Source organism: Berghia stephanieae, chromosome 1, assembly GCF_034508935.2.
Source record: "Berghia stephanieae isolate SIO BIC M18660-M18661 chromosome 1, UCSD_Bste_1.3, whole genome shotgun sequence".
In the NCBI taxonomy this organism is placed as follows: domain Eukaryota; kingdom Metazoa; phylum Mollusca; class Gastropoda; order Nudibranchia; family Aeolidiidae; genus Berghia; species Berghia stephanieae.
The window spans coordinates 52,315,572-52,340,870 of NC_088360.1; the positions used below are offsets into that span (position 1 = coordinate 52,315,572).

The window sequence follows — 25,299 nt, forward strand, 5'->3', positions numbered from 1 at the left end:
TACACATATAGATCTTGAGTGACATCCTAATACCAACAGGCTTTTCTCAAAGCTGCAGTTGTCTAGGTCAATGCATAATTCTCACAAGTAAAGACCGTTGTGTATGTAACTGTATTGTAAATATCTTTCATAATGATGATGCTGTAAACTTAAAAACAAAACAAAATAACAACGAACAAACAAACAAAAAACTATCTTAAATCATGTTGAACGAAAGCGTCACTTTGTTGTTTGTAGAGTTTTTATGACGCTTGCGACACTTTAATGTCATTCCAGCGCCAGTTATTTTGTTTGTTTTTTAATGAGATGATGGGAGAAAATTTGTAGATCTGCAGGTAAAGGACCAAATAATAAGTAAGACAAAGGCGACTTATTTTATAAGTAAAAGGGAATGGAAGAAAATTCCATGAGCAATTAATTATTTATCAATTGTGCTATTATGATATTATATGTACTTTAAAGTCCAATCCAAAAATAGGCAAATTATAAACCCGCTATGCAGGATCAACTCAAATGCTTACAAAGCATAATATATTAAAAACTAAACAATCATTGGACATAACAGAGAAATGATTTACAAGGGAAAATATTATCTCTCAACAAAAAAAGAAAGGAAATATACATTTGACTGATTCCTTCTCAGATAAAGAACTCTGACTGGACCACGGGGAAAAAATGAGCAAAATCAATCCAGAATAAAGACATAGAGTGAGATAGAAAGGGATAATATATTATGTAGAGGGATAAAAGAAACAGTAAGAATAAGAGTGACCTCTCCACAGGGAGGCCAAAAGACCCACCTCAAAAGCTTACGTTTAATAAGTAAACGAAAATCAATGTTGATAAAGGAGACTCTGAAACGGCCACATCTTTTGTGACGGGGCGGTTTAGATGCCTAAAGAGATCATAGTCAAAAATACAAAACTTGAGTTAAATTTATATGAATGATTATAGTTTAACAAATCATAGTATCAAGCTCAAATGTTACGTTCCTGATCAACTTAACTTTACTTGTTGGCATCAGATTCATCCTGATATAGTGACAATTTGACGCAGTGGGTCACATAATTTGCCTTTGGTGATTAAATTGGAGTTCACACTCAATTTCAGCACTGTTGTTTGTTTAGGACTTTACGGGGCATTTCACACTATTAGATCATTTTAGCACCAGTAGAAGGAAGACGACAGAAGAAAAGTTGTTGATCTGAAGTTAAAAACACCAAAGAAAAAGTAAGACATAGTGTACCGGTTTACATAGGGAGCAGAATATTTCACGAGCAATCCACCTATGTGCCTATTTTGTTCCATTCAGGCACAAGCAAAGAATCAAACCATTAAGATGTTCACAAAGTATGATATATTCAAAATAAATATAAAAATACAGAGAGATAATTCCCAAGGGTAAAACACCAATCTCCAACAAACCAAAAAAGGCATTATACATTTGATTGTTTCCCAGCTACAAATTCCCGCAAGCACCAAGACAAAATCCGAGCAATCTCAATCTCAATCCATAACAAAAACAGAGAACAACGTGGAAAGGGAAAATAGATAAGGGGGATAGAATAGAAGACAAAACAAGTGAGCTCTCTCCCCACCATACGAGATCAGAAGATCCCACCCAGTTCAATCATTGTTGTTATTGTTAAGTGTCCTTCATAATTCAAATCACAACTGCACTTAATTTTTTCTTTTTAATGACAATGATTCTCCTAGCATTCTTCAGTCAATAACAAACTATCCTCAGTACAAAATCAAATCTTTTAAATTCATATGTGTCTGTTATCCACTAAAGAATAATTTAATTACAAGGGAAAAAAGCAAACAAACTTGGTTTCAGGAATTACGACAGTAAAATAATTCTTTATTTCCTTTCGTTAAAAATACGTTGAATCAATCGTACAAAGCAATAAACATGAAAAGCAATATTTATAATATTCAAACACTACATTTTGTCCCATTTGTGCCCCTTACCTTACAAATTTGAAGACCTATCGCCTCTCAGATTAGAAGTGTTAATGTTAAAATCAAACAATTTGCATATGTATTTTCATAAACATTTTGGAGGTCGTCTTTCAGTGGGGGTTTTTTTTTTTTTTTTGTTTTTTTTTTTAAAGAGTTTTATGGCGCTTGCAAGACATTTAGGTCATATCAGCACCAGTCAAATGGATGAAAATTGGATAGTAAAAACATTCTAGATGTACAATTAAAAGGACTTGAGGAAATAATAAGACAAAGGGGAATTGTAAAAATAGGAAACAGCTGTAGATTTTTTTTTTTTTTTTTTTGTTTATTAAGGGTTTTATGGCGCTTGCAACACATTAAGGTCATATCAGCGCCAGTAAAAAGGAAGAAAATGGGATAGTAAAAAGTGCTAGAATTACAATTAAATCACAAAGGGGAATTGGTTCAAATAGGGAACAGATGTCGATTCCAAGAGCACACCGTCAAAGTACTAAGTTTGAGATCACCTAAAAGTCTCATTCAGACACAAGCACAGGTCCCAACTAAGAGGAATACACCAATCATATAATATAATATGTAAACTAAACATAATACAATGCATAACAGAGAGATGATTTACAAGGAAAAAAACATCATCTCCCAAAACTATAACTATACATTCTACTGTTTCCCTCCCAGCCAAGGAACTCCGGCAAGGATCAGGACAAAAGTAATCTCATTCCAAGACAATGACAGGAAACAATTGGAAAACGGTTATGGTGGATAGAAGACACAGCATGTACCTCCCTGCCCACTATGGGAGGTCAGGGTCCCCATCCAGAGAGCACCCGAGCAGTGTTTGAGATTACCTAAATGTTTCACTCAGACACCAGCACAAGATCCCAATAAGAGGAATACACTCAAATTTGAGTGTCTTTCACCTTCATCGACATAAACAAAAAGAATAGTGGTCTATTTACATACAGTTACTTATTCTTGATTAGCAGACCAAATGATATGTTTATTCTTACCACCCATGAAAATTATATAGTGAGCTATTTACCACAGATGTTTAGTTTAAAAGCAAAGCTGAATGTGATAAGTTTGGTTCTTTAATTAATGTTGCAATTAGAAATATATATACCTTCATTATTTTAGAATGCTTATTGTTAAGGCCTTTATTCTAAGTCTGTTGAATGAAAGAATGTGAAACCAGAATGTTAAATTGTCTATATTATATACAGTTGTAATAATAAATCATAATTTCCATAAAGGATCAATAAAATTTATCTTATCTCATCTTAACTTTATCTATCTCTATCGATACATTATGAAGTAGAAATTACCTGGACAAAATGAAAAAAGGTTGGGGAAAGGGGGGGGGGGGGGTTGTCAATATACAGAAGAAAATAGTTTTAAAATGGAGGAGTTTGATAAACAGAATATTCACTTTGATTATTAGGGAAGTACAGAAAAAAGTCAAGCCTAATGCGATGTCTGAACATGAACAGAATCCAAGACGAATTAACTAAATGTAACTGGAAGTAGGAGAATTACAAATAATAATAAAAGAGGCATGAAATAATGATTTGATGCACATTGTCAGATAATAAAATATAAGCAATAAGCATTTCAGCAGCTTTATAACATTTTGGTAAAGCTTTTATTTTTTGTTTACTTTTTTAGGTTCAATCATTTGCAAAATGCAAATTAAGACATAGATGATGGCAGAAATTTCTTCTTTGAATTAAAGCAGATTATTTGACAAATTTAAACTTGTTTATATAATATTGGGTTGTACAACTAGTTGATATTGTTACAAATATGTGAATGGCTTCATTCTCAGTCAATTTCAATTTCTTTACTTAAAATATAGAGTTGGACCCTCATACATCATGTTCACATGGTGATTTAATTCAGCGGTATGTCAATATTAACCCTCTCCTTACCACCTACATCAAAATCGCCAAATTTGTAAAGACACAATATACATTTTTTCTTATTCGGATTTATTTTATACATCACAATGTTCTTTGTTTAATTAATAAGAACATGAAGTTGTTTTGTAGAAAGATTGTTTGTGTTTCAAAAATCAATTTTTCTGCTGGGTTAGCCTGTCATTTTTGGGAAAATACTGAAAATGATCAGTAAGGAAAGAGTTAAACAACATAAAAATGAACAACCAATGTCACTCGCAGGTCTACAAGGCAACATCAAAATGAATTCTATGGGAACCTGTAAAAGAATCGATACCTATGAATATGACGACACTGATGGCTTTTTGTTGTTGGTTTTAAAGAAGTAAATGACAGTGGTCTGCTTCTCTATGTCAGAAATCATCTGGTTATCTTTGTATTCAACTTGGGCATGTAATCACTTAGGTGTTCGACAGCTTCCTTACCATACCACTTTGCTAGATATATATTCTTTTGATAGGGCAGTTTCTCATTCCACATCATCAAAATCAGGCTTTCTTGTGGTGTCAGTGTCCATAGAGGCTTACTAACAACATCAAAATTTTGCTCAATGTTGATGTAATCTCTAGTTTCTATAATTTCATTGGCCCTCATTGATCTCATTTACAAGATATTTTTCTTCATTCGCTCACTTTTGTTGACTGTTATTTTTCCTTCCTGCTATTATAATATAGCCTATAACATGCGCTGTGTCTCATCCTTCATGTTAAACATTGCTGTTGGATAGGGACCCCTTGTAAAGTGCTTTGAATTACCTATAAATGTTCTCATCCCAGCCCAAATGAAACAAAATGGTGTACAATAGTCATTTTGAAAGACCTTGGATAAATATATAAAATATTATTTATTATAGTTTACATTAAAAAATCTCATTCTGAAATAGGGAGGTAAAAGAGGTATGTAAGATGTCTGTAAATAAACAGGTATGGCACATAAAGAACTGGTAAATTTCATTGTAAAAATAAGTGCTACATCACAGAAATAATATATTTGATTAATAAAATTGCTCGAAAAGTAAATCAATTAAATGCTCAAAATATTAGAATAAACCTGGTGTAAAAATGATTTAAAACAAAAACACTAAATATTAAAGACGAAGTTTTTCATTGTGCCCAATTCCAAATATGTCAAGGCACACACACACACACACACACACACACATATATATATATAATATATTAAGTGAAGGAAGGAATACAATAATTAAATATACGATTAATTGCTGACAGTGTACAATCTTCATGTCAGTCGTGTTCATGTTTCTATTTGCTGTGCTGATGTATTACAGAAAAATAATTCCACGATTGAATAGAGTTCATATTATTTTTTTCACTTTCCTAGTAAATTACACAAGAAGGACAAAAAAACTAACATCAAAATAAGCCCAATGACATAAATAATCTTTGGTTTTGTGTCATGCTAAATCAAAAATTTTGTAGTAACTAATTTTGAGCACCGCCTCTTGCATTCCTTGATTCTATTCACTTGCAGCTATTTTGGTCTGTTTTCTCACAGTCATTCGGTCTCTCACTTGTTTCTCTAAAATGAAAAAAAAATCATAAATAACCAATTAAAAATAATTTAATTCAATAGTAAGAAAAAGCGTTCAATTCTCAGATAGACAATATCATAAACATGACTGATTTTTATTTCAAGTATACACCGTTTTGGTTTTTACACAAGCATGGTTAAAATAAAGTAAATGTTTTATTTGCACATTATATCAATATCCATCAATCCATCATTTGCACCCAAATCATGTACCACACGCATTTCATCAAATTAAAGCATTTTCCTATAGTCTCCAGATCAATATCCTTCAAATCTCCGCTGACCCAGATGGTCTCATTGGTGCCGCAAACGTTCACCAAAAACGTTTAATTTAAATATCAATCAACAGAGCTGCCTACTTGAAATTTCAGAAATTTGTAGTTTCCAAGGGAAAAAAATGTCTTCATAGAAACAGCTTTACACATTATAATTTGCCATCAACGTGATCAAAAAATACCCCAAAGTCCTAAATATTGGTTTCTGGAATGGCACTTTCCTTTTCAATAAGATTTATTGAGTCAAAGACACATTTGAAGCTCGACAGCCGGAGTCTAGTACTAGACAGGTCTGAATCCAGAACCCCTAACTTGTCAAAATGTTCAAAGAAGTCAGGTTTGAAACATTTTGACACTTTGGGGGTCATTTTCATCAATCAATATTTAAAGTAAAATTTTCTGGCCAAAATAACATAAATTATTGTTGTCAGAATACAGCAGTATTTGGTAGACAAAAGGTCTGATGAGCATGCAAATCAAAGGATCCCCTTGTTTCATATTCCTTTTTTGTTTTCCTTGTCAATTCTTTATACTGAACTTTTATTTCCTTCCTTTTGTTTTCATAAGTTTTCTTGTCAGGAATAGTTTTCCTCTCTTTCCCATAGGTAATTGAATGCTTATCTAGAATGTTTTTTGTGTTTTGTATCACAAAACTTTTTATCTTCATGTGAGAAATCTTATTTGGTTGTGGGTGAAAGACTTGAGTTTTGGGATTTGGATTCAATTTGCATAAAAGATATTGTTGATGATTTTACAATATAATAATCCTTCAAAGTCATACGGCCCAAGGTATTGGAACTCATCTTATTTTTTGTAAAAATAGCTTGCTACCCTTTGGAAAGGATACTAGTCTATCGCAACTACTTTCCACCGGATGTAACAGATCCAGCAACCCAATTACTATATATACAGTGAATGAGAGGTCAGAAAATAACTCACCTGCACCCAAGACCAACACCAGCCGCTATGCTTATGAAGTAAGTAATCTACCAAATAGATGTTGTCATTTTATAATTGCCACAAATTCTGAGTGTGGTGTCTATCTTCATTTGTGAACTATTGGAGTCGCTTATTCAGATATAGACACTATTTTATTGTTATCAAATATTAGATGTTTCAGCTCAGCTTCAATTCTACTAATCACTGCTAATTTAACAATTAGACGAGACTTACCTGTGAGGTGAAGTCTAATTATAATTATTCCGTCTCTTAATGCCGAAGGAGTCAATTGGAGGATGTGATGCGCTCACGTGATCACTATTTAGAGAAATCTGCCCATAAAAGGTAATGAATTTCTTGTTTATATGGTCTGATAAGTGAAGCCTTTCCAAAATCTTGAATCACACATGAACACCACGTATAGCTACTACTACTACTGCACAGAGTTATATCCGTTTGTGGGTTAGATGGAGAATTGTGTTTCAAAAGATAACTTATGCGAAAAATCGCTTTGTTCATAGAAATACACATGTTATTTTTATCAATAGACATAGCATGAAAAGTTTGGCATCTATGTCCAGTCACAAGAGCACATAATATAAGCAATTTAGCTCCTAACATAAATAAATTAAGCTCCCTAGCCGGAGATAATGACCGAAGATAGTTCAGAACCTTAGACACATCCCATACAGAAGTGTATCGCGAACAACTGGATCGTAGGTTGAATACTCCTTTTAGAAATCTGCACACCAGTGGATCAGATCCAATACCATTGAGTGTCGACAAAGCAGATCTGGCCATATTCACAGCACTGTGACCACATCCCTTCTCAAAGAGTTCTGTAAGAAATTCTATTGCAGTATGGGCATCTGTGAGCAGATGGTCTATCCCCTGTTTATTGCAGAACACATTGAACCGTTTTAAATAAGTGCTATACTGCAGTCTGGTTTTCTTACGCCAACTGTTCATTACAATTATTAAGGCTGGAGTGCCAAACGTGTTGCAAATATTATTAAATTCATTGATATTAAGCATCCATTCAGTATGAACTGATAACTTACGACTATATGTATCCACTGTTATTGTCCACCCCAGGGATATGGCATGCTGATATCCAGATGCTTCTATCTTTGCACCATAATATTAATTCTCTAGAGATATTATTGCATATAGTTGAGTGGGTACCACCCATATTGTTAATGTATGACACAGCTGTCATATTATCGGCATCTACTCGTAAATGGCAATTTAACATAGATTTGCATAGTGATTGGAGCCCTAGCTTTAATTTCCAATACATTTATATGGTCTTCCCGTTCTTCTTCTGTCCACAAGCCTTGAGTAGCAATGCCATTCTTAACTGCCCCATACCCCATTCCTGAGGCATCAGTTCTCATGACACAGCAAGGATTGTCCTGATGAAGTCGTCATAAGTCGTCTCTTACTATAAACTCCTTCAACTTTCCTCCATTCTAAATCTTTGAAAGAAAGCTCTGACACTTGAATAATTCTGTCAAAGTCATATTTTCATTAAGGGCTGATATTTTTTGACACTCCAAACTTTTATAATATAAAGGTCCATACTCCACTGCAGGAAATGATGCAACTAAAATTCCAATTATCTTGGCAAATAATCTGACAGTTATGAAAGGTTTGATATTGACAATTAAGTTGATAATTTGATCTCTCTTTTTTCTGCTTAAAGAAACGGTCATATCTAGAGAGTTTAATACAAAGCCTAAGTGAATCATCTCCTGAGAAGGGGAGAGGATTGACTTTTCTGATATCTCAAATCCTAATGACCTGACAATAGAGGTAGTGTAACGTAAATTACTTTCACATTCTGTAAAGGAGGAGCCTTGAATATAAAAATCATCGATGTACAAGCTACAAATAATCCCCTTGGAGTGAAGATGCGCAACTATTTTAGTAAATATGCGAGGACTATCCCTAAAGCTTTGAAGGAGTACTAGATATTTGTATAAATATTGATTGTGGGCAAATTTCAAATATTTTGTAGAATCGGGGTGCATAGGTACAGAATGACAAGCATTAGATAAATCAAGAGAGGTCATATAACATCCGGGTTCTAACAGTAGAAGACATGTCTGAAAGGTGTCCATTTTTAAATGTACATAGCGAACATGGGTATTAAGTTGTTTTACATTAAGAATCATTCTATATTTCTTTCTCCTGTCAACAGAGTCGCGTTTTTCCCGAAGGAAAACGTTATTAATAAATTCACCACATTCATGACTGCATTTCACAATAACGCCATCATCTCATACTGCGCCACTATATCATCAAGAGCCTTCTTTTCTTCCTGTTTAAAAGGAATAACATGAGCAGGCTTATGTTGAAAAGGATTAGATATAAAGTCTATTTTGCAACCCGAAATGCACCTAAGAATGAAGGAGTCAGATGTAAATCTTGCCCATGATGAAAGGAAGTATTTAGTCCTTCCTCCATGTCCATACTTTACCTTTTTTAATTACTCCTTTTTTTGGTGGTGTTTTTGGTTTTTGTTCCAATTCCTGGACTGCTGGTAAGGCCCCCTCCGGAACGACGCTGATCCCCCTCCCCCTCGATTATTCCAAGGTTAACCTTTGCCTAAAAAAGGGAACCTTTTATTGGCACTATAAGGATGGAACCGTTGAGTGAGTTTGTTACTCGAATCGAGTTATTTAGTTCCTTGACTCTCTCCGCCACATTAGCACCAAAAAGTTTGTCACTGACTGGGTAGGATCCTTAAGGCAGAGTTCTGACACTTTGTACATGGCGAGGCTAACTGCCGTAAGCCCCTTTAGCAAAGATGACTGTACCTTTTGGAGTAAAGCATCTTTATTCCTGCATACAGGAGAAAAATGTTTAAAAACTTCCTCGTTGCATGCAATAACGTTCAGTCGAGGACAGTTTCCTGGGGGAGGATATTTCACATGAAGAGAGCTAATCATTTCCTTTGTAAGGCAATTGCTGAGTGCTGTACTAATCCCGGTGGCGATATTGGGTGATATGTCACTCTCTGATTTCTCTTGCTACCCACCCACTTGGTTGCAATACTCATACGTCTCATTGGTGTTGTTTGCCGGGATCATTGTTCTATCTGAATCTGACCGCGAAAGGTCAGAAATAACAGCTGACCACGAAAGGTCATGTTCATGCGGGTCACTCACACTGGCAGGTTGTGAAAGACCTACATCACAATTTTCATTTTTATTATTATCAGCAGGTCGCGAAAGACCTACATTACACTCTCCGTCACCATCGAACCTGTCATATTCTTCTTTCAATTCAGAAATCACCGGGACCAATCCCATTAAAACATTCAATTGTTCTTTAATAGCAGTTAACTCATCTTTGACTGTACCACTTTTACTTTTACTACAACCACCACTTTCTTTGCTTTCCCTTTCTGCTCCATCTTATGTATCCTTTCCCTTTTGTACGGCTCGATCTTACGTATCCTTTCCCATTGTCACCTTTCTTTGAACTTTCCTCGACTATCATTGTAATCGTGTCTCTCTTACTCCCCTCACTCGTCACATCGCCCAATTTATCACCATCAAGGCCGCTGTTTTGGCACACGAATTGAAGATGGCGTTTATTGTTGTTAAACACAAGCCGTCAGCCCTCGGGCTATAACTATAACTAGCCTATCACAGGATTATTTTAATGAATTTTTACACAATACAAGCACAATTCAATATCGTACGATCCTTTACAAATAAATAAAATTGAATAAGTGAATTATAATCCAGAAATAGAAACAAATAATAATTAATTAACGGAGCTTCCAAAACAATAAATGGATCACTTGAAAGACGCACGCTAAAAGTGATCATGTGAGCGCATCGCCTCCTACAAATGGCTCCAATTGGCATTAAAGTAGATGGAATAATTATGGTTATCTTGCCTTTGCAAATCATAATACTTTGAGCTTGATCAGTCTTTTGAAAAAATATTCACTTCTCTATCACTATCATGAAGACAATTTTCATTTTCACCAAAATTTTACACAAATACTCTGATCAAATCACCCATGGTAAAAACAGTCAGCCATTGGAATTTTAAAAACAAATCCAATCATTTTAAAATGAGTGTGTGTGTGTGGGAAGGGGGGGGGGGGGGGCATTAATTCCTTCTCCAATGGTAAAAGGAGCATAATGACACTGAGATTGTTTAACTCTTGTCACACGAAAACTACGATTTTTTAAAAGAAAGCTTTTTTGCAGTATAACTGTTTTGAAAGTATATATTCAGGCACAACATTGCAGTCATTTTTCTTAAACTTTCAATACCTGATTTTCTTCTTGAGACAACTTGGAGTCCACAAAGGAGTTATTCATGAAACCACCTCTTTTCCTGCAGTTTTCTAAAAACTGGGCTGGATTAAGCCGAGTTTTAGAAGGACTGGCATGAACCAGTTCAAAATAGTTTGGGATCAAATTTTGCGGTATCTAAGAAAAAGAGAATAAAAATAGATACTATATAGCACAGATAACATAAAGAGAAAAATACACGGAGTCCATGGCTTAGCAGTATAGACAGATTATATTAAAACAAAGTCAGGCATTTTGAGATGGTCAGTGCCCATGGTAAGGCACTTAACACACGATGACCCACTCAATTCAAGTGTGAATGTGAAACTAGTGATGTATTGTGAATTAGGTTGAGAGTGATGGTATGCGTGGAATTTTCTATATAAATGTTCATATTAGTCATGTACTAAAACAAACAGAGAGAAAAATATGAATTAATCATTTTCTCTTTTTTTTTTTTTTTTTTTTTACAAATCAATGACATGTCTGAATAAAAAGTATGCTTGCAAATTTCAAATAGTGGGAAGTGTGATTTATCACTGAAACAAGTGTATCAATCAGTAAAAATAGTGATTTCTTTCCCCATGTAAGGTGGTTGTGTTATGTGGCAGTGACAAAGCCTTTATGGCGATGGCAGTCATGTTACTAAAGTTAAGATGATGATGATAGTGATGAGAAAGTTTGTCCATATCTCTGACTATTTTTAAAACATATCTTTTTAAAGCCATTCGTGTAATAAATCCTTTGAAATTGCCTCTCCATATTTGGGGTCGACAAACCAAGCAGTCCTATAAATCTATAAGGGCCATGGAGCTGGAGTTAATCCCAATCTGAAGGGTTAAACGGGCAACAGGAAACGATTTCTACTTTTTGGAAAGGACGCTAGTCTACTGCAAAGTACTTTCCACCAGGTATTATAGACCCAGCTCCATAAATTATCTTGGATGTGACAATAAAAAAAACCACTGACCCCAGGACTGATACTACTTCCTTTGATTGTAAGTTGACTGCTCTACCTAATGAGCTATCGGGGCTCCATATTTGGTCTACAAATCATCTTAAAACATATAAAACCATTCTGGTTGGTAGATCAGTGTATAGGAGTTAGAAAAATATTGTTTTAAAAATTGCAACAAAGACTCTTACCTTTCCAGCTAAATGAATTGATGCCTCTCTGGTTAAATTTCCATTAAAAACCTCCCATATGAAGCAACCTAGTCCCCATGCATCTGATGACCTGGGAATATAAACAAACCCAAAAACTGATGTTTAATTTTATACATCAAAAAGAGGTTATTGTATATGTACTATCATTTATTTTCAATGACTTTCAAATTTCATGAATCAATAAACCAAGCTTATAAAAATACTATAAGGCAAATTAAAATACAGGTATTCCTGCTTCCTTAAACCAAACACCTCTGATCCGTTTCATGCCAATGTTTCAAATTTTCACACTACGGAATGTCAACAAAGTTGAGCATTTTGAGTTAGTACAAAACCTACTATGACAGTGACATAGGCTTATTGTATCTGTATGGTAAAGGGCAATTGAAAATCTTTCATCTGAGCCAGCAGGGTAAAAGGCAAGAAAGTGTAATCTCTCGTTAATATCATTTATTCTTTACTTTATTTTCTAAAAAAATTATTTACTTCAATTAGAAAGAATACAACTATATTCTGTGCTGCCTAAACATGGAAAAGTCTGAAATTTAGAACTAAATGCTAGAGATATCAATCAATGTTAAAATGCCCTTGATAAGGAACTTTTTGCTTTAAAATACATATATGACTCAGCGTCCATAATATGTCAATAAGTAGAACATATGTCTTTGTGTGTATGTATATGTGTGTGTGTATGTGTACGTATGTGTGTGTGTGTGTGTGTGAGTGTGTGTGTATGTATGAGAGAGATTTTAAAAAATTATTTTCTTCTATTCTTTGTCTGTTTCTCCCTTTTTAATATCTTTATCTCAAAGAATATGCAATGTGTAATTAATGTACAATATATTATTGTGACTCATGTTTTAAGGACATTTGAGGACTACTTGGTCCATTTTAAAGTCCTATTACTGATATCGACATAAATGTATTGAACATCTTGCTCTCACAGGAAAGATTAAAAAGAGTAAAGGTAGACCAAGATAAACATATTTGAATAGTTTGAACAGCTAGGTGACAAAGAGAGAGAAGAGTAATATTAGTTTTCTGAGGTTATCTGATCAGAGAGATGAATGGTGTACCATGATCATCGATGTCTGGCGCAGACTTGGTACTTGAAGAAGAAGATTACTGATACGACATGATATATGATATGATAATCGAACTTGGTACCATTCAGGTATGAAGTAAAGACTATTGCTGAGCCACACTTTATATTGACATCTAGGTATCAATTGAAATAAACAAATATATATACAGATCATTAATTGCATTCATTTGGACCAGTGGGTTTTCAGTTCTGTTTTTAAAGTTTGAAGAGATGAGGATAACTAAGGGATACTGGTAGGGAATTCCAACATTCAAGAGCAGCAAATTGAAATGACTGAGTGCCACCCATAAAAAGTATCTTTGGTTTTACTAATTTGAGCTTGTCATCATTCAATCTCAAGGTCTTTGTTTGGGGTATATACTTTTAAAATATGGTAAATATACAGAAGACCCATTGTGTAAAGATTTATAAACCAATACAGCAATTTTATAAATGATTCTTTTCTCTACAGGCAGCCAATTAATGCACGTTTTGGCCTCACATTCACTCCATTCCTGTTTTATCGTGTTTACAATGGTCAGACTAACTTTGTGTATTGAATCATTGTCAGTTGAGTGGTTTCATATTTTAGAGGTGAGGTTATGAAGAATAAACTCTAAATTTTAGACCAACTTATTACTATAGTAAAGAGGGAATTATAATTTTAACTTGTGCATAGAAAAAATTAATGTTCCGTGACTGTCTTATACATTTTAAAAATCATGACGTTTTACTATCTTTCAAAATCGCCTCTCAGACAATAAGCAAGCCTATTTTCTAAGCATGACAATTAAAGTTTATGTATTAAGTACAACTGTAAACTAACCATTTATCACAAGTTAACACTCTTCCATAATATTTTTCAGGTGGTTCATATACATCCAGTGAACGAAGATGCTTTACAGGAGGGATTCCACGACAGCATACCTCAACTGCACACATAAAGTCCACCCCAGCCAGCTTCCAATTCCCTGAGAGGTCAACAAAAATGGATGCCATGCATATGTTGTTGTGAATTAAGTTGCAGTCATTTATCAGGAATGAAGATGCTTTCTACAATGAGAAGAGAAGAAAAATCTCAAGTAAAAACAAAGTGATCTCATCAAACCAGAAATTATTCTTTTATTGCTAATTTGAATTATCTTAGATGTGAGTAGTATCAATACTAGGCAGGATTAAAACTACAAGGGCAGGATGAAAAGTCTTGATGCTGCTCTGGTATTTTCAAAGCTATAAAAGATATGAAAGTGACAACGATATCAAGACAAAGCTTAATTCATTTCCTTTCTGATCATCATTTTAAATTTCAACATTGTCACCATTCACATCCAAATAGAGCAACCAACAATGTACCAGTTGTTGCATCATGTTAAAGAAGAATTAATGTGATATACTTCAACACGATCAAGTCACCTCGACCTGCACCTTGCCAGAATTGTCCCTTGAGACGTTTTTTAAGTTTTAAGAAAGAGGAAAATGTCACCTGGAGATAAATTAGGACTGTAAGCATTGCTCTCTACAACTTCACGAAAACTGCTTCTTTCAATGTAGTCATGCATTTATGTAAGTATTCTCGGTATCCATCAGGCACATACCTTACTGTAACCCAGGATCACTGAAACGGTATATCCAACTCTTCTCTATGAAATTCCAAGCCTTTGCAAAGTGTCTGATTGTATTATATTATATTAGCTTCAATAAGTTGGTCAATTTTTTGTTGATTTGCTGCTGTCACTGCAGTTTGTGGATGACCATTATGAGCCCGGTTGTTAATGACAGCATCAGTTTCAGTAAAACACTTAACCCACCATTGAACTGTTTAAATGCTCACACACTAGTCACATAAACAAGTTTCAGCCTTTCATGAATGTATATGGGTGCACAGTTCTTAAAAGTAAAGAAATCAGTTACAGCCCGCTCTTTGATGCATAATTCTTTTAAAGTGATTTCTTCGACCGACATGGTGGAATACGAGTTCTTTCAAATAAGATTAATTGAAAACAAGAACTAGCAGCTAAACAAAATTTGGCGACATAACAAAAAAAAAATTGCACACATTTTGATGTATAGTGTTTTATAGTGTGTTCAGTACAATCGGAAATAGCCAAGGTCAAGGCTTTTCAGCCACATCCAGTACATAGCAAATTAAGGTATTTATATTTCAAAACAAATTGGTGGCAATAAAAAAAAGGATGACAAAACTCTGAAGCAGCAATGCGCTTTTGTATAAGGCATTTTAAAAGCATTAATCACATCCATTCAGGTGTAAATGAGTACCTTGTTAAAGGCAGTGATGGATATCTTAAGTATGCTTATGCTTAAACAATAATAAAGCCTAACAGGTGCTTTGCTCTGATAGAAATGAAAATGGAATTCAATATGACCTGCAATGGTAATAAATCAAGCTTTGTGAGGTGCACTATACAAATGTTCATAATCATTTATTCATTTAATTGAAACAAAGATATCCAGATATAACAAGTGAAGTAGAACTGTTCAAAAACACCACAAATCGTGGTGGGCTAAAAATTCTGATTAAAAGTTAGAGCGAGACATTGAAAACTGGATAGGTATCTCTAACATGTCTGAAAAGTTTTTTAGAAAATCATATGGATCAGCATTATCAGACCGAAAAAAAAAAAGAAGAAAAAGAAGGAAAGAAAATAAATAAAAAAACAAAAAACAGCACTGAAAAATGTTTTTATCTAAAATAAAAAAATCTTCATTACTTTACCAATTGTAAACAATTTGAAAAACGGAACATAAATAGTCTACCAAGTTGTCATTGTCATTTGGTTACAGACGGTGGATGTTATCACTCAAAAAGAAGTCATTAAATTCCTTTCAAGGTATTATGGGAGCAATTTACATCTAAGTGCCCTCAAGTTGTATACCATTAAACACATCCAAATCAATTAGAAAACAAAAACCTCACCAAAGTATAGAGTTATAGTTATCAATCCATTTTTTAAATGCTAAGCCCTTGTGATGTAATATGAAAGTAATTTATAAAAAGATCTCTAAAAAGTTATAGATCATTAACCATAGGCAACTCAACAGAAAAACGAACACATTATAATTTTGTTAATAAATATTTTTTAAAGTCAATTTAATTTCCCTCAGAGGAGGGAAATGACTAGAAAACATTATATCAACTTTAAATCTTAAAAGAAATCACCAAATAAAAAAAAAAAAGGCAAAGACAAAAATCAACAAAATGTAATGATTGCACTAACTCTCATTGTGAATAAAAAGTAGATAAAGGATGAATAAATGTAAAACATTTGTTATAGCACATATGCACTTATTAGCAGGTCTGATAACCAACGCAATTATGAGCTTGTTTTAACATTGCAGTAATAGAACATATTACATGTTGGTTTGAGAGTAATTACAACAACGAGCCCATAACAATTTGGGTTATCAGACCTTCAAAAAAACCCACTCTTCATCACTGCCTAATCACTCCTATTCATAACAGTAAACTAACACACTGCATTTCTTACCCCAATTTGATAAATTCCCCATGACAGTGCCTCTTCACTGTGCTTTTCAATGTCATTAGCATTGTCTTTTAAGAAGGTTTCTAAAGGAGTGACTGGCTCTGTTGCATAGTAGATGACTTCATCTGTCTATAAGGATAAATGATATAAAAAAATATTAAGCTTTTATGGACAGGGTTCAATTTTTTGATATTGGTGGCTCAGCATTACAGAGTCTTATCTTGGAACAAAATCAAGTGATAGACATTGACCGTAGTCATTGACCAAATAGATAAGAATGAATGCAACATTCTGGCCTTGACATTATAGGTTTTCAATTTTGGCACTATAAAAACAATAGTCTGCTCAGCTCAGATGTGCAAATGTATCTGGTTTAGCCAATGACGGATAGTGTTAGAATATAAGAGTATACTTTACATGCACCTCTCTTATCATTGTTAACTTCATGTATTATCGTAAGTGATAAGTTTCAAGTAGTACCATATCAGGAAAAAAAGTATCGACACAATGCATAGTAGTAGTAGTAGTATTAGTAGTAGTAGTAGTAGTAGTAGTAGTAGTAGTAGTAGGAGTAGTAGTAGGAGTAGTAGTAGTAGTAGTAGTAGTAGTAGTAGTAGTAGTAGCAGTAGTAGTAGTAATAGTGTATGGCTACAACTCCAAATTCATTTCGTCAACCCAGCTTCAGAAGTTTTCCAGCGCCCTAGGAACTGTTTCAAAGCCAACTGCAAGTCTCATTACTGAACAGTGGAGGACGGTGTGATTGCTAGTCTCTGGAGCTGCCTGACACTTACGGCAGTGCATGGTATTGAAGGATTTTACATACTACAGTATGTGCTAAAATCATGATGTATCCCCAAACCACTAGTTTCCCAATAGCTCAGTTGGTAGAGCACTCGCTTCACAAGCAAAGGGACCGAGATCAATCTCGGGTGCAGTCGAGATTTTTTTCTGACCCCCCAGTCCACCTAGCAGTGAATGGGTAGCTGGATCTGATAGATCTGGCGGAAATACTTTACAATAGACTAGCGTCCTATCCAAAGGGTAGCAAGCAATTGCTTTTCATTTTGAGCTATAGAAACCATGATAAACTCCGGCTCCATGGGCCTGGTGGCTTTGTGAAGGGACTACTACTACTACTATAAACTATATTACTAATAATTATTAACATTAACACAATGTCTGACAAAATGTGAAGACCATATCTAAATCAAACATGCTTGACTTACTTCCACTCCATCCAAAAAAGTTAAAATATTTGGATGTTGAAGAGTTTTTAATCGCCTCAATGAATTCTTTGCAACTTGATTCATCTCAGGGTCACTTGAATTTTTTACATCATAAGCAAAGATTGACACTGAATCTCCAGAGTCCTGGGAACAAGATGAAATATAAAGTTAGACATGAAAATAAAAATATATAATTAAGACATATAGAACATGTCAACAGATCCATCATGCCCAAAATGACTCCTAATGATTCATTTATTCCCCTTGCATATATACATCAAGTTTTTGTTTCATACATTGCAAGTCAGCTGATAGGTGCTCTTTTTATGCTGGCACACCTATACGGTCTGTCACTACCCACGACTTGTTCATTTAATTGAGTAAGATAATAGGTTATACCCTTTACATAAGAATGCAAAGCCGTAATCCAGTCAATGATTATGATAAACATTGTGACCACATTAAAAGGCAATAGGGCCATTCCATGTCAAGTGGACCAAATTTTCGAAAATTGGGAACCACACCCATTTTGATTTTCCTCAAACTTGGCTCAATTGAAGATACTTATGAGACGTGAAGAAAATCAAATTTTCAGTTCAGTTCCCTTTACGTAAGAATGCAAAGCCGTAATCCAGTCAATGATTATGATAAACATTGTGACCACATTAAAAGGCAATACCATTTGGCCAACAATCATCTTAAACCATCAAACCTAGACTTTCTTGAGTCTGGTCACACAAAAAAATTTAGAATTTCAATGTTGAAATTTTCAGACCTAACACTACCCCAACATAAAATTAGACTTGATGCAGGATAGATGTGTACTTAAATGCAGGTCTGATAACCCAAATTGTTATGGGCCAAATGAAAATACTCTCTTAAAAATTTTTTTTAATGCAAACTATTGTCCATTACAACAATGATAAAACAAGCCTATGATTGAAATTGGGTTCGGTTCATGAGAATATGTGTATAGAGTGCAGGAAGGATATAATCAATCTGCACTTATTTGCAGGTCTGATAACCCTATTTTTTTTTGTAATGGAAACGCAAAATATTGTCCACTACAACAATGTTAAACCAGGCCAATAATTGTGTTCGGCAAGAACACAGGTCTGTAATGGTGTGGTTGAAAATCTGAGTTTACAAATCTTATTCATGGCTTAAAAATAAACTGAGCACAAGAGATATTCCCAAGTTCAAATATTTCATCCCATGTATTGATAAATTGACATGGCATTGTGAGTTTGACCAAGCCATATACGAAAAAGGTCTGAAAAAGTGTGCATGAAACAGCGTCAAAGCAAGAAAGAAAAATACAAGAAAGAGATACCATCCCAAAAAATCAGTCTTCCTCAACTGGGTAAAGCGTTGAAGATTGATTAAAATTTTGGGGATGTTTTTTAAATTAAATTTCTCCTCCACACAAAACATGTCCTACATCTACATTTCTGAACGACCTTATTGTGAGGTTCATAAGTTGTAACTATCCATTTCAAATCGATAGATTTATCTAATATTATAACGATGTCAAATCTTGAATGTGATCCAATAAGTTTATGATCCAGGCTGGATGACAGTCATTTGTATTGGTATCACTGTAATGAATTAAAAATTTGTCATGTTCTTTTTCACACATCATATTCATAACAGGAACAGCAGTGTGCGTTTAATTTTGGACAATAAAAAAACTCCCCTTGCGTCTGGCAGACAGATAAAAACTTTGCACAAATTGACGAAAAGTAATTACCAGTCTGACATGCTACCAACCTCACTCACAAACCATTAAAGAGATGGTGCTAAAACTGTCACGCTGTCCGCTCTACTTACCAGGACAATCAAAATGGAAAGGTGTTAACATATTGATAGACTCCACCCCCACACATCTTGGCTTACCAACAAAGACAGCAAATAGAGACTCGTTTTAAGCCTGTATACTTGTGTGAAGTTTACTCACTCTCCCTTCAGAACTTAATTATTCAATAAAGTTCTAGTGTTATTAGTATTAAAGGGGTTAGATTTTTATTTTAATTTTTAATTCTTCCCGCTCTACACACTATGCATAAACCAACATTCTTTTGCTTACTACTATTCCTATACCCAATGACTGTATCATTATGACTTTATCACACATTAAAAAATCGTTGTTTTATCTAAACCAGGTGAATTCTTGTAGGTCTTTCTTTCATTTTAGGTTCATTGCGCCATTAACCATACCTTATGTTGGTGTGACTTGCATTCATCTACCTCATGCTTTTTAAACTGTTCCCAATATGGGCGCTAGTCTTATTTTTTAACATCATTATATTTAATTGCTATAGACTGGTGTGAAAATGCCATCTTTAGGTGTTTTTATTTCCCTCGACCTCTTAGACTAGAAGTAAGACTTAGACAGAGAGTAACTAGATTTGAGCACTGGGTTGTATTAGTATTAGTATAAAATATATTTCAAAATATACCCGCTTTTATTTTGGGGGGGGGGGGGGGGGGGGTTTAGTTGAAATATTATAATTTAGACAACATCTGATCAGGATTTCATTGGATTCTTAAATGTAAATTTGAAAATGTTGTTCAGTAATCGCTCAAACTTTACCTGTACAGTGATAATCGACCGAAGGTAAAGAGTGTTAGTGTCGTATTACTATGCAGCGACCGACGGGGTACTACCGCAAACTCGGGGACCCAAATAATTTTGGGGTTTTGGGAAGGGGGAAACTTTTTTTTATGTTTTAAAGTCTCTCCCCTCCCAAACCCCCTACTAGTTACTAGACTTTTTTTTTTTTAAGTTTCCCCCCTCCCAAACCCCCAAAATTATTTGGGTCCCCGAGTTTACAGTAGTACCGATCGACGGAATAAAATGACAACGTGATTTCACCCTGACCCATATTTTCAGCGTTGCAGTAACGGGGAATTGTAAGGGTGTGCTGCAGACCTCTATTATATTAAATTTAGGGTGATCCTACAGGTGTAGAAGCTTTCTGACCATGTAAAATGCCTGAGTGGTCGGGAGCATTACTTTTCGTAGTGTTTTTATGCATCTCCGTTGACGGTGTATCTTAACAGATCGTTTTTATACACCTCCGTCATGCATGCGCATCCCACCCAATTTCATCAGCGATATTGTCTTTCTGTATTTTGACATGGCGAAAGTTATATTGTGACATCTGTAGGATGTCTTTGTTAATAAATTTACATAGAAATAATAATACTCTCTAAAAAATCGAAATATAAAACCAGAAAATAGAAATTGCATTGAAGGTAAAATAATGTTTTAGAAAGACCCCTTATTAAATGTGATGAACAGTCAGGTGGCTCCGTAGCGCAGTGGACAAGCTGTCAGACTTTAACCTTGAAAGTACTGGGTTCGATTCCCATTGTAGACAATTTTCTTTTTTAATACTTTATTGAGAAAGACATCATTTTTGTTTGTTTTCTTCTTTTTTTTTTTTTTGTTATGGTTTTTCAAAAACTTTTTATCATGTTAAAAAAAACTTCGATTTTAATTTTCTACAATTATTTATTTATTTGAGATCAATATTTGTGTGCCATGTTTCTTTTTACCTTTGATTTTTTAAATTATTGTTGTTATTCTTTAATTTATTATCATTGAATAAGCGTACTTCGGTAACCACAAAGCAGCGTGCTAAACTCTAATATCTAAAACTAAAACTATTTAACTTATTTAAACATCATGGGCGTATAATGCAGCAACACTTTCATTAATTGACCATCACCGCCAACGGAGGTGCATAAAAACTTTAGATTTTTTAAAATTTTTTTTTTGTTCAAAATTGAATCTTCATTATAATAAACTATCTACCCTTACAATCATAAGTTATTATTTTTGTAGGGTTTGTGTGTGTGTGTATGTGTGTGTGTGTGTGTGTGCGCGCGTGTGTGTGTGTGTGTGCATTGTATTTTATATAGATTGAATGCGCTTGGCCAAGAAGTTCACAACATTGCCATCCGGAAGTATAACGGACCAACACACAAACTCTGTGTAACCATGAACGTTTATAGTCTGGTTAATAACAAGATATGAAGTGAGTAGAAAAGTGCCAGAAGACAATAGAGAATAAAAAATTTTCGCGGCGGTGGTGGGGTTTGAACCTGCGACCTTATTGGTACGACAACTGCTGGTCAAAATTACTTTGCGATGGTGGTGTGCGAACGAATCGGCGGTCTCAAGAAGTGGGTGAGAGAGGGCTCTAGAAATGACTTGGGTTTGACCGTGGCCTTCGTCAAGTTATGGCCTGATACTGACCAAAAAATGACGTCAAAATGCCAGTCTTTTGCCACAAAAGAAAACAAATCGTGAGTTGTATTCAATAGTTCAACCAATGAAATGACTTGTTTCCATGAGCACTACTAACGACAACTCACTAGGCGGTGCAAAAACCAAATAATGACGTCAAACTGCCAGTCCTGTTGGATTTCAGTATCAGGCTATAACATAACGATGGCTACGGTTTGACACGAATATTTTTGTGTTCGTGGATAGCTCACACGGTAGAGCCACGCTCTCACCTGCCAGGCGGAGTTGTCGTACCAATAAGGTCGCAGGTTCAAACCCCACCACCGCCGCGAAAATTTTTTATTCTCTATTCAATAGTACAATAGTATTGTCTTCTGGCACTTTTCTACTCACTTCATATCTTGTTGTTACCAACATAAGTGCCTGCTCCACTCACTAGTCTGGTTAATACAGTTTAGTGAGAACAACTCACAAACGCGGATGGCAAAAACAATAACAAAGGCCTGAGTGACGTCATCTGCATACTATCTATAGAGCTAGATATAACGCCGAACGAACCTTCTGTTTGCCTTTGTGAACTTTCCAAATGGATTTGTCGTCTTGACCAGGTACCTTTTCTCCTAATTCATAAGGAAAATCACTGGCAATATCACGACTATAAAAAGACATCTGACTAAACAGAGTCTTTTCAGATTGTGTCAAGAACATTTTATAACAAAATATTTTTACAATCCACTACAATCAAGAGTTGTATTGCTAAGATGGATGGGCCTAAGATGATACCAATACCAAAAGTCAAAGTGAAAGCAGTAGGCTAAGTCAAAGCGATACTTCCTAGTTGGAAAAGTAGAAGTGCCAGATCGACGATGAAAAAAATGCTAAACAATCGTTAAACATTGACTATGCTGTCGTACGAGGGGGAAGTCTAGGATAAGAAGACATGTCCTCGGATGTTTTTCTTTTGACTGACATTGTTCCATACACTCTTTACATTTAGTTACCTTACACCAGTGCCTGCCTTCTAAAGCCATCATTCATTGCCAGGATACCGTGACAAAATGTAGCTCCAGCTGTCTTGGAGGTTTGAAGAGATTTGCATGAAAAGCGCCCTAAAACATGATATACAATAAGGCTGCGGTTATTCAGAGTCGACTCTGAATAACTGTCTACGGTTATTCAGAGTCGACTCTGAATAACTGTCTACGGTTATTCAGAGTCGGGGAGTCCACTCTGAATAACTGTAGACAGTTGACTCTGAATAACTGTCTACAGTTATTCAGAGTCGGGGAGTCGACTCTGAATAACTGTAGACAGTTATGAGTGATGAACTTCCAGTTACCATCCACACGGTTTTTCTGGGGGTTTTTTTCTTCTCTCCCACCTCTGTTTAACCCTACGGGAAAAAATCGTTTTACTTTTTGGTATTTTCTTGTCTCTTCTGTCATGGCAGTTTTTTGCATCGGTGATTTGCATTGCGGCCGCAAAATTTGCAATTTTTTGGAAATTATCGAGATTTTGCAACAACAACAAACAAACAAAAAAAAAAAATAAAAAAAAAATTTAAATATAGTGGGGGCAGTGATATAATCTTCCGCGGATTTCTGGGATTTTAGGATTTGTTCATAAATGTTCCGTTGTTTTTTATCATGTCAAACATTTTCTGCTCAGTGGTAGATCAGGGGGGAAAAAACCAATAATATGCCTTCTATCATTTTTTGACACCTCTGCTCAGTTGCATGAATTTTGGTGACACTCCTTTATTTATGACGTTAGTCTAGACACGCTGGCGCCAAATGTCAAAGGCAGCATAAGACACATGGTGGCCATGAATGAGAAGATGATCGAAAGGGAAGGGGATGGAGCAAATGGGTGTAAATATTTGTGTACTTTTTTGCTGTAACATGATAATACATTCATTTGACGATTTTATAGGGTTTATAAGCGTGTCTTTTTTTTTTCTTCTTCCTTTTTAAGTTTTGTTTTGTTTTGTTTGATTGTTCTGAGTTTGTTAATAGAATTCATTACAACTTGTGTCTAATTATAAAACAATCTAAAAAAAAAAAAATCAATTCATTAATTCTCTCTCTCTCTCTCTCTCTCTCTCTCTCTCTCTCTCTCTCTCTCTCTCTCTCTCTCTCTCTCTCTCTCTCTCTCCTGCCACCCTTCTATCTTCATATTATTTATAGATATCATTTGGTAATAGAGAGATAATAAGTTAGGCTGATCGATTTAAGAAATGATTGTTTATAAGCTAATTTAAATTTGCTTTGTTGATGGAATATGTTTTGCAATTGATTAAAGATTCTTATTTATCATATAAGCGACTGAAGTTGAAAAATCGCCAAGTTTTAAGAATTTGGCACTAAAATTGCCAAAGTCACAAAATAACCGTAGTAAAATGAAAGAAACTCATCTCGCAAGAACTCAACTCGATAATTCGATAGGCTACTCGGCTCTAAATATATGTACACATTGTTATCCAGGGTCGACTCTGAATAACCATCTACAGTTATCCAGAGTCGACTCTGAATAACTGCCTACAGTTATCCAGAGTCGACTCTGAATAACCACTTCGATACAATAACAACCTTTCTCTCTTATGTATAGAGCAGTAAAGTTAGGTGCCCCAAACGTAAACAATAACAAGTTGCTAGTGATTTCCGTTAGGGACCGGAGTAATTTACGCACAATATAGGTCTCCCAATTTTGTAGTTTGAGTTGTAGGCAATACACTTTCAGTATTGAAAATATGTTTACATAAAATCTAACAGTTGCAGAAATAATAATATAAGGCTAAATTATTATGAAAATCAGGCTCCGAATAATTCTCCTTTTGTTCACACCAGCGCAATAATTTGCTCTGGTCTAAAAATAGATAGACTGTAACTTTTGATAAATTTTAGAAAATTTTACCTTTTGTTCCATAAAATATCCATATCTAGACATTATTTGATGCATGATCGAGTATTTATGAATATGTGTTTCTTTTGCCACCTAACAGCCAAATTTTAAAGGTTATTTTTTTCTATTATTTACATTGGAACGTGAGCTGTCAAGACA

The 25,299-nt window shown here is 34.8% G+C and overlaps 1 protein-coding gene across 1 annotated transcript; it reads right to left on the minus strand.

The window, feature by feature from the left end:
* Nucleotides 1-2,269: 2,269 nt before the first annotated feature.
* On the minus strand, nucleotides 2,270-23,101 carry LOC144977212 (N-terminal kinase-like protein). The gene is made up of 7 exons (XM_078922169.1): nucleotides 22,798-23,101; nucleotides 17,985-18,128; nucleotides 16,762-16,887; nucleotides 14,082-14,308; nucleotides 12,151-12,241; nucleotides 10,984-11,142; nucleotides 2,270-5,459 (listed from the first exon to the last, which is right to left on the minus strand). Exons 1-7 carry the CDS (start codon nucleotides 22,945-22,947, stop codon nucleotides 5,448-5,450), a joined length of 909 nt encoding a protein of 302 aa, XP_078778295.1. The 5' UTR covers nucleotides 22,948-23,101; the 3' UTR covers nucleotides 2,270-5,447.
* Between the last annotated feature and the right edge of the window lie 2,198 nt (nucleotides 23,102-25,299).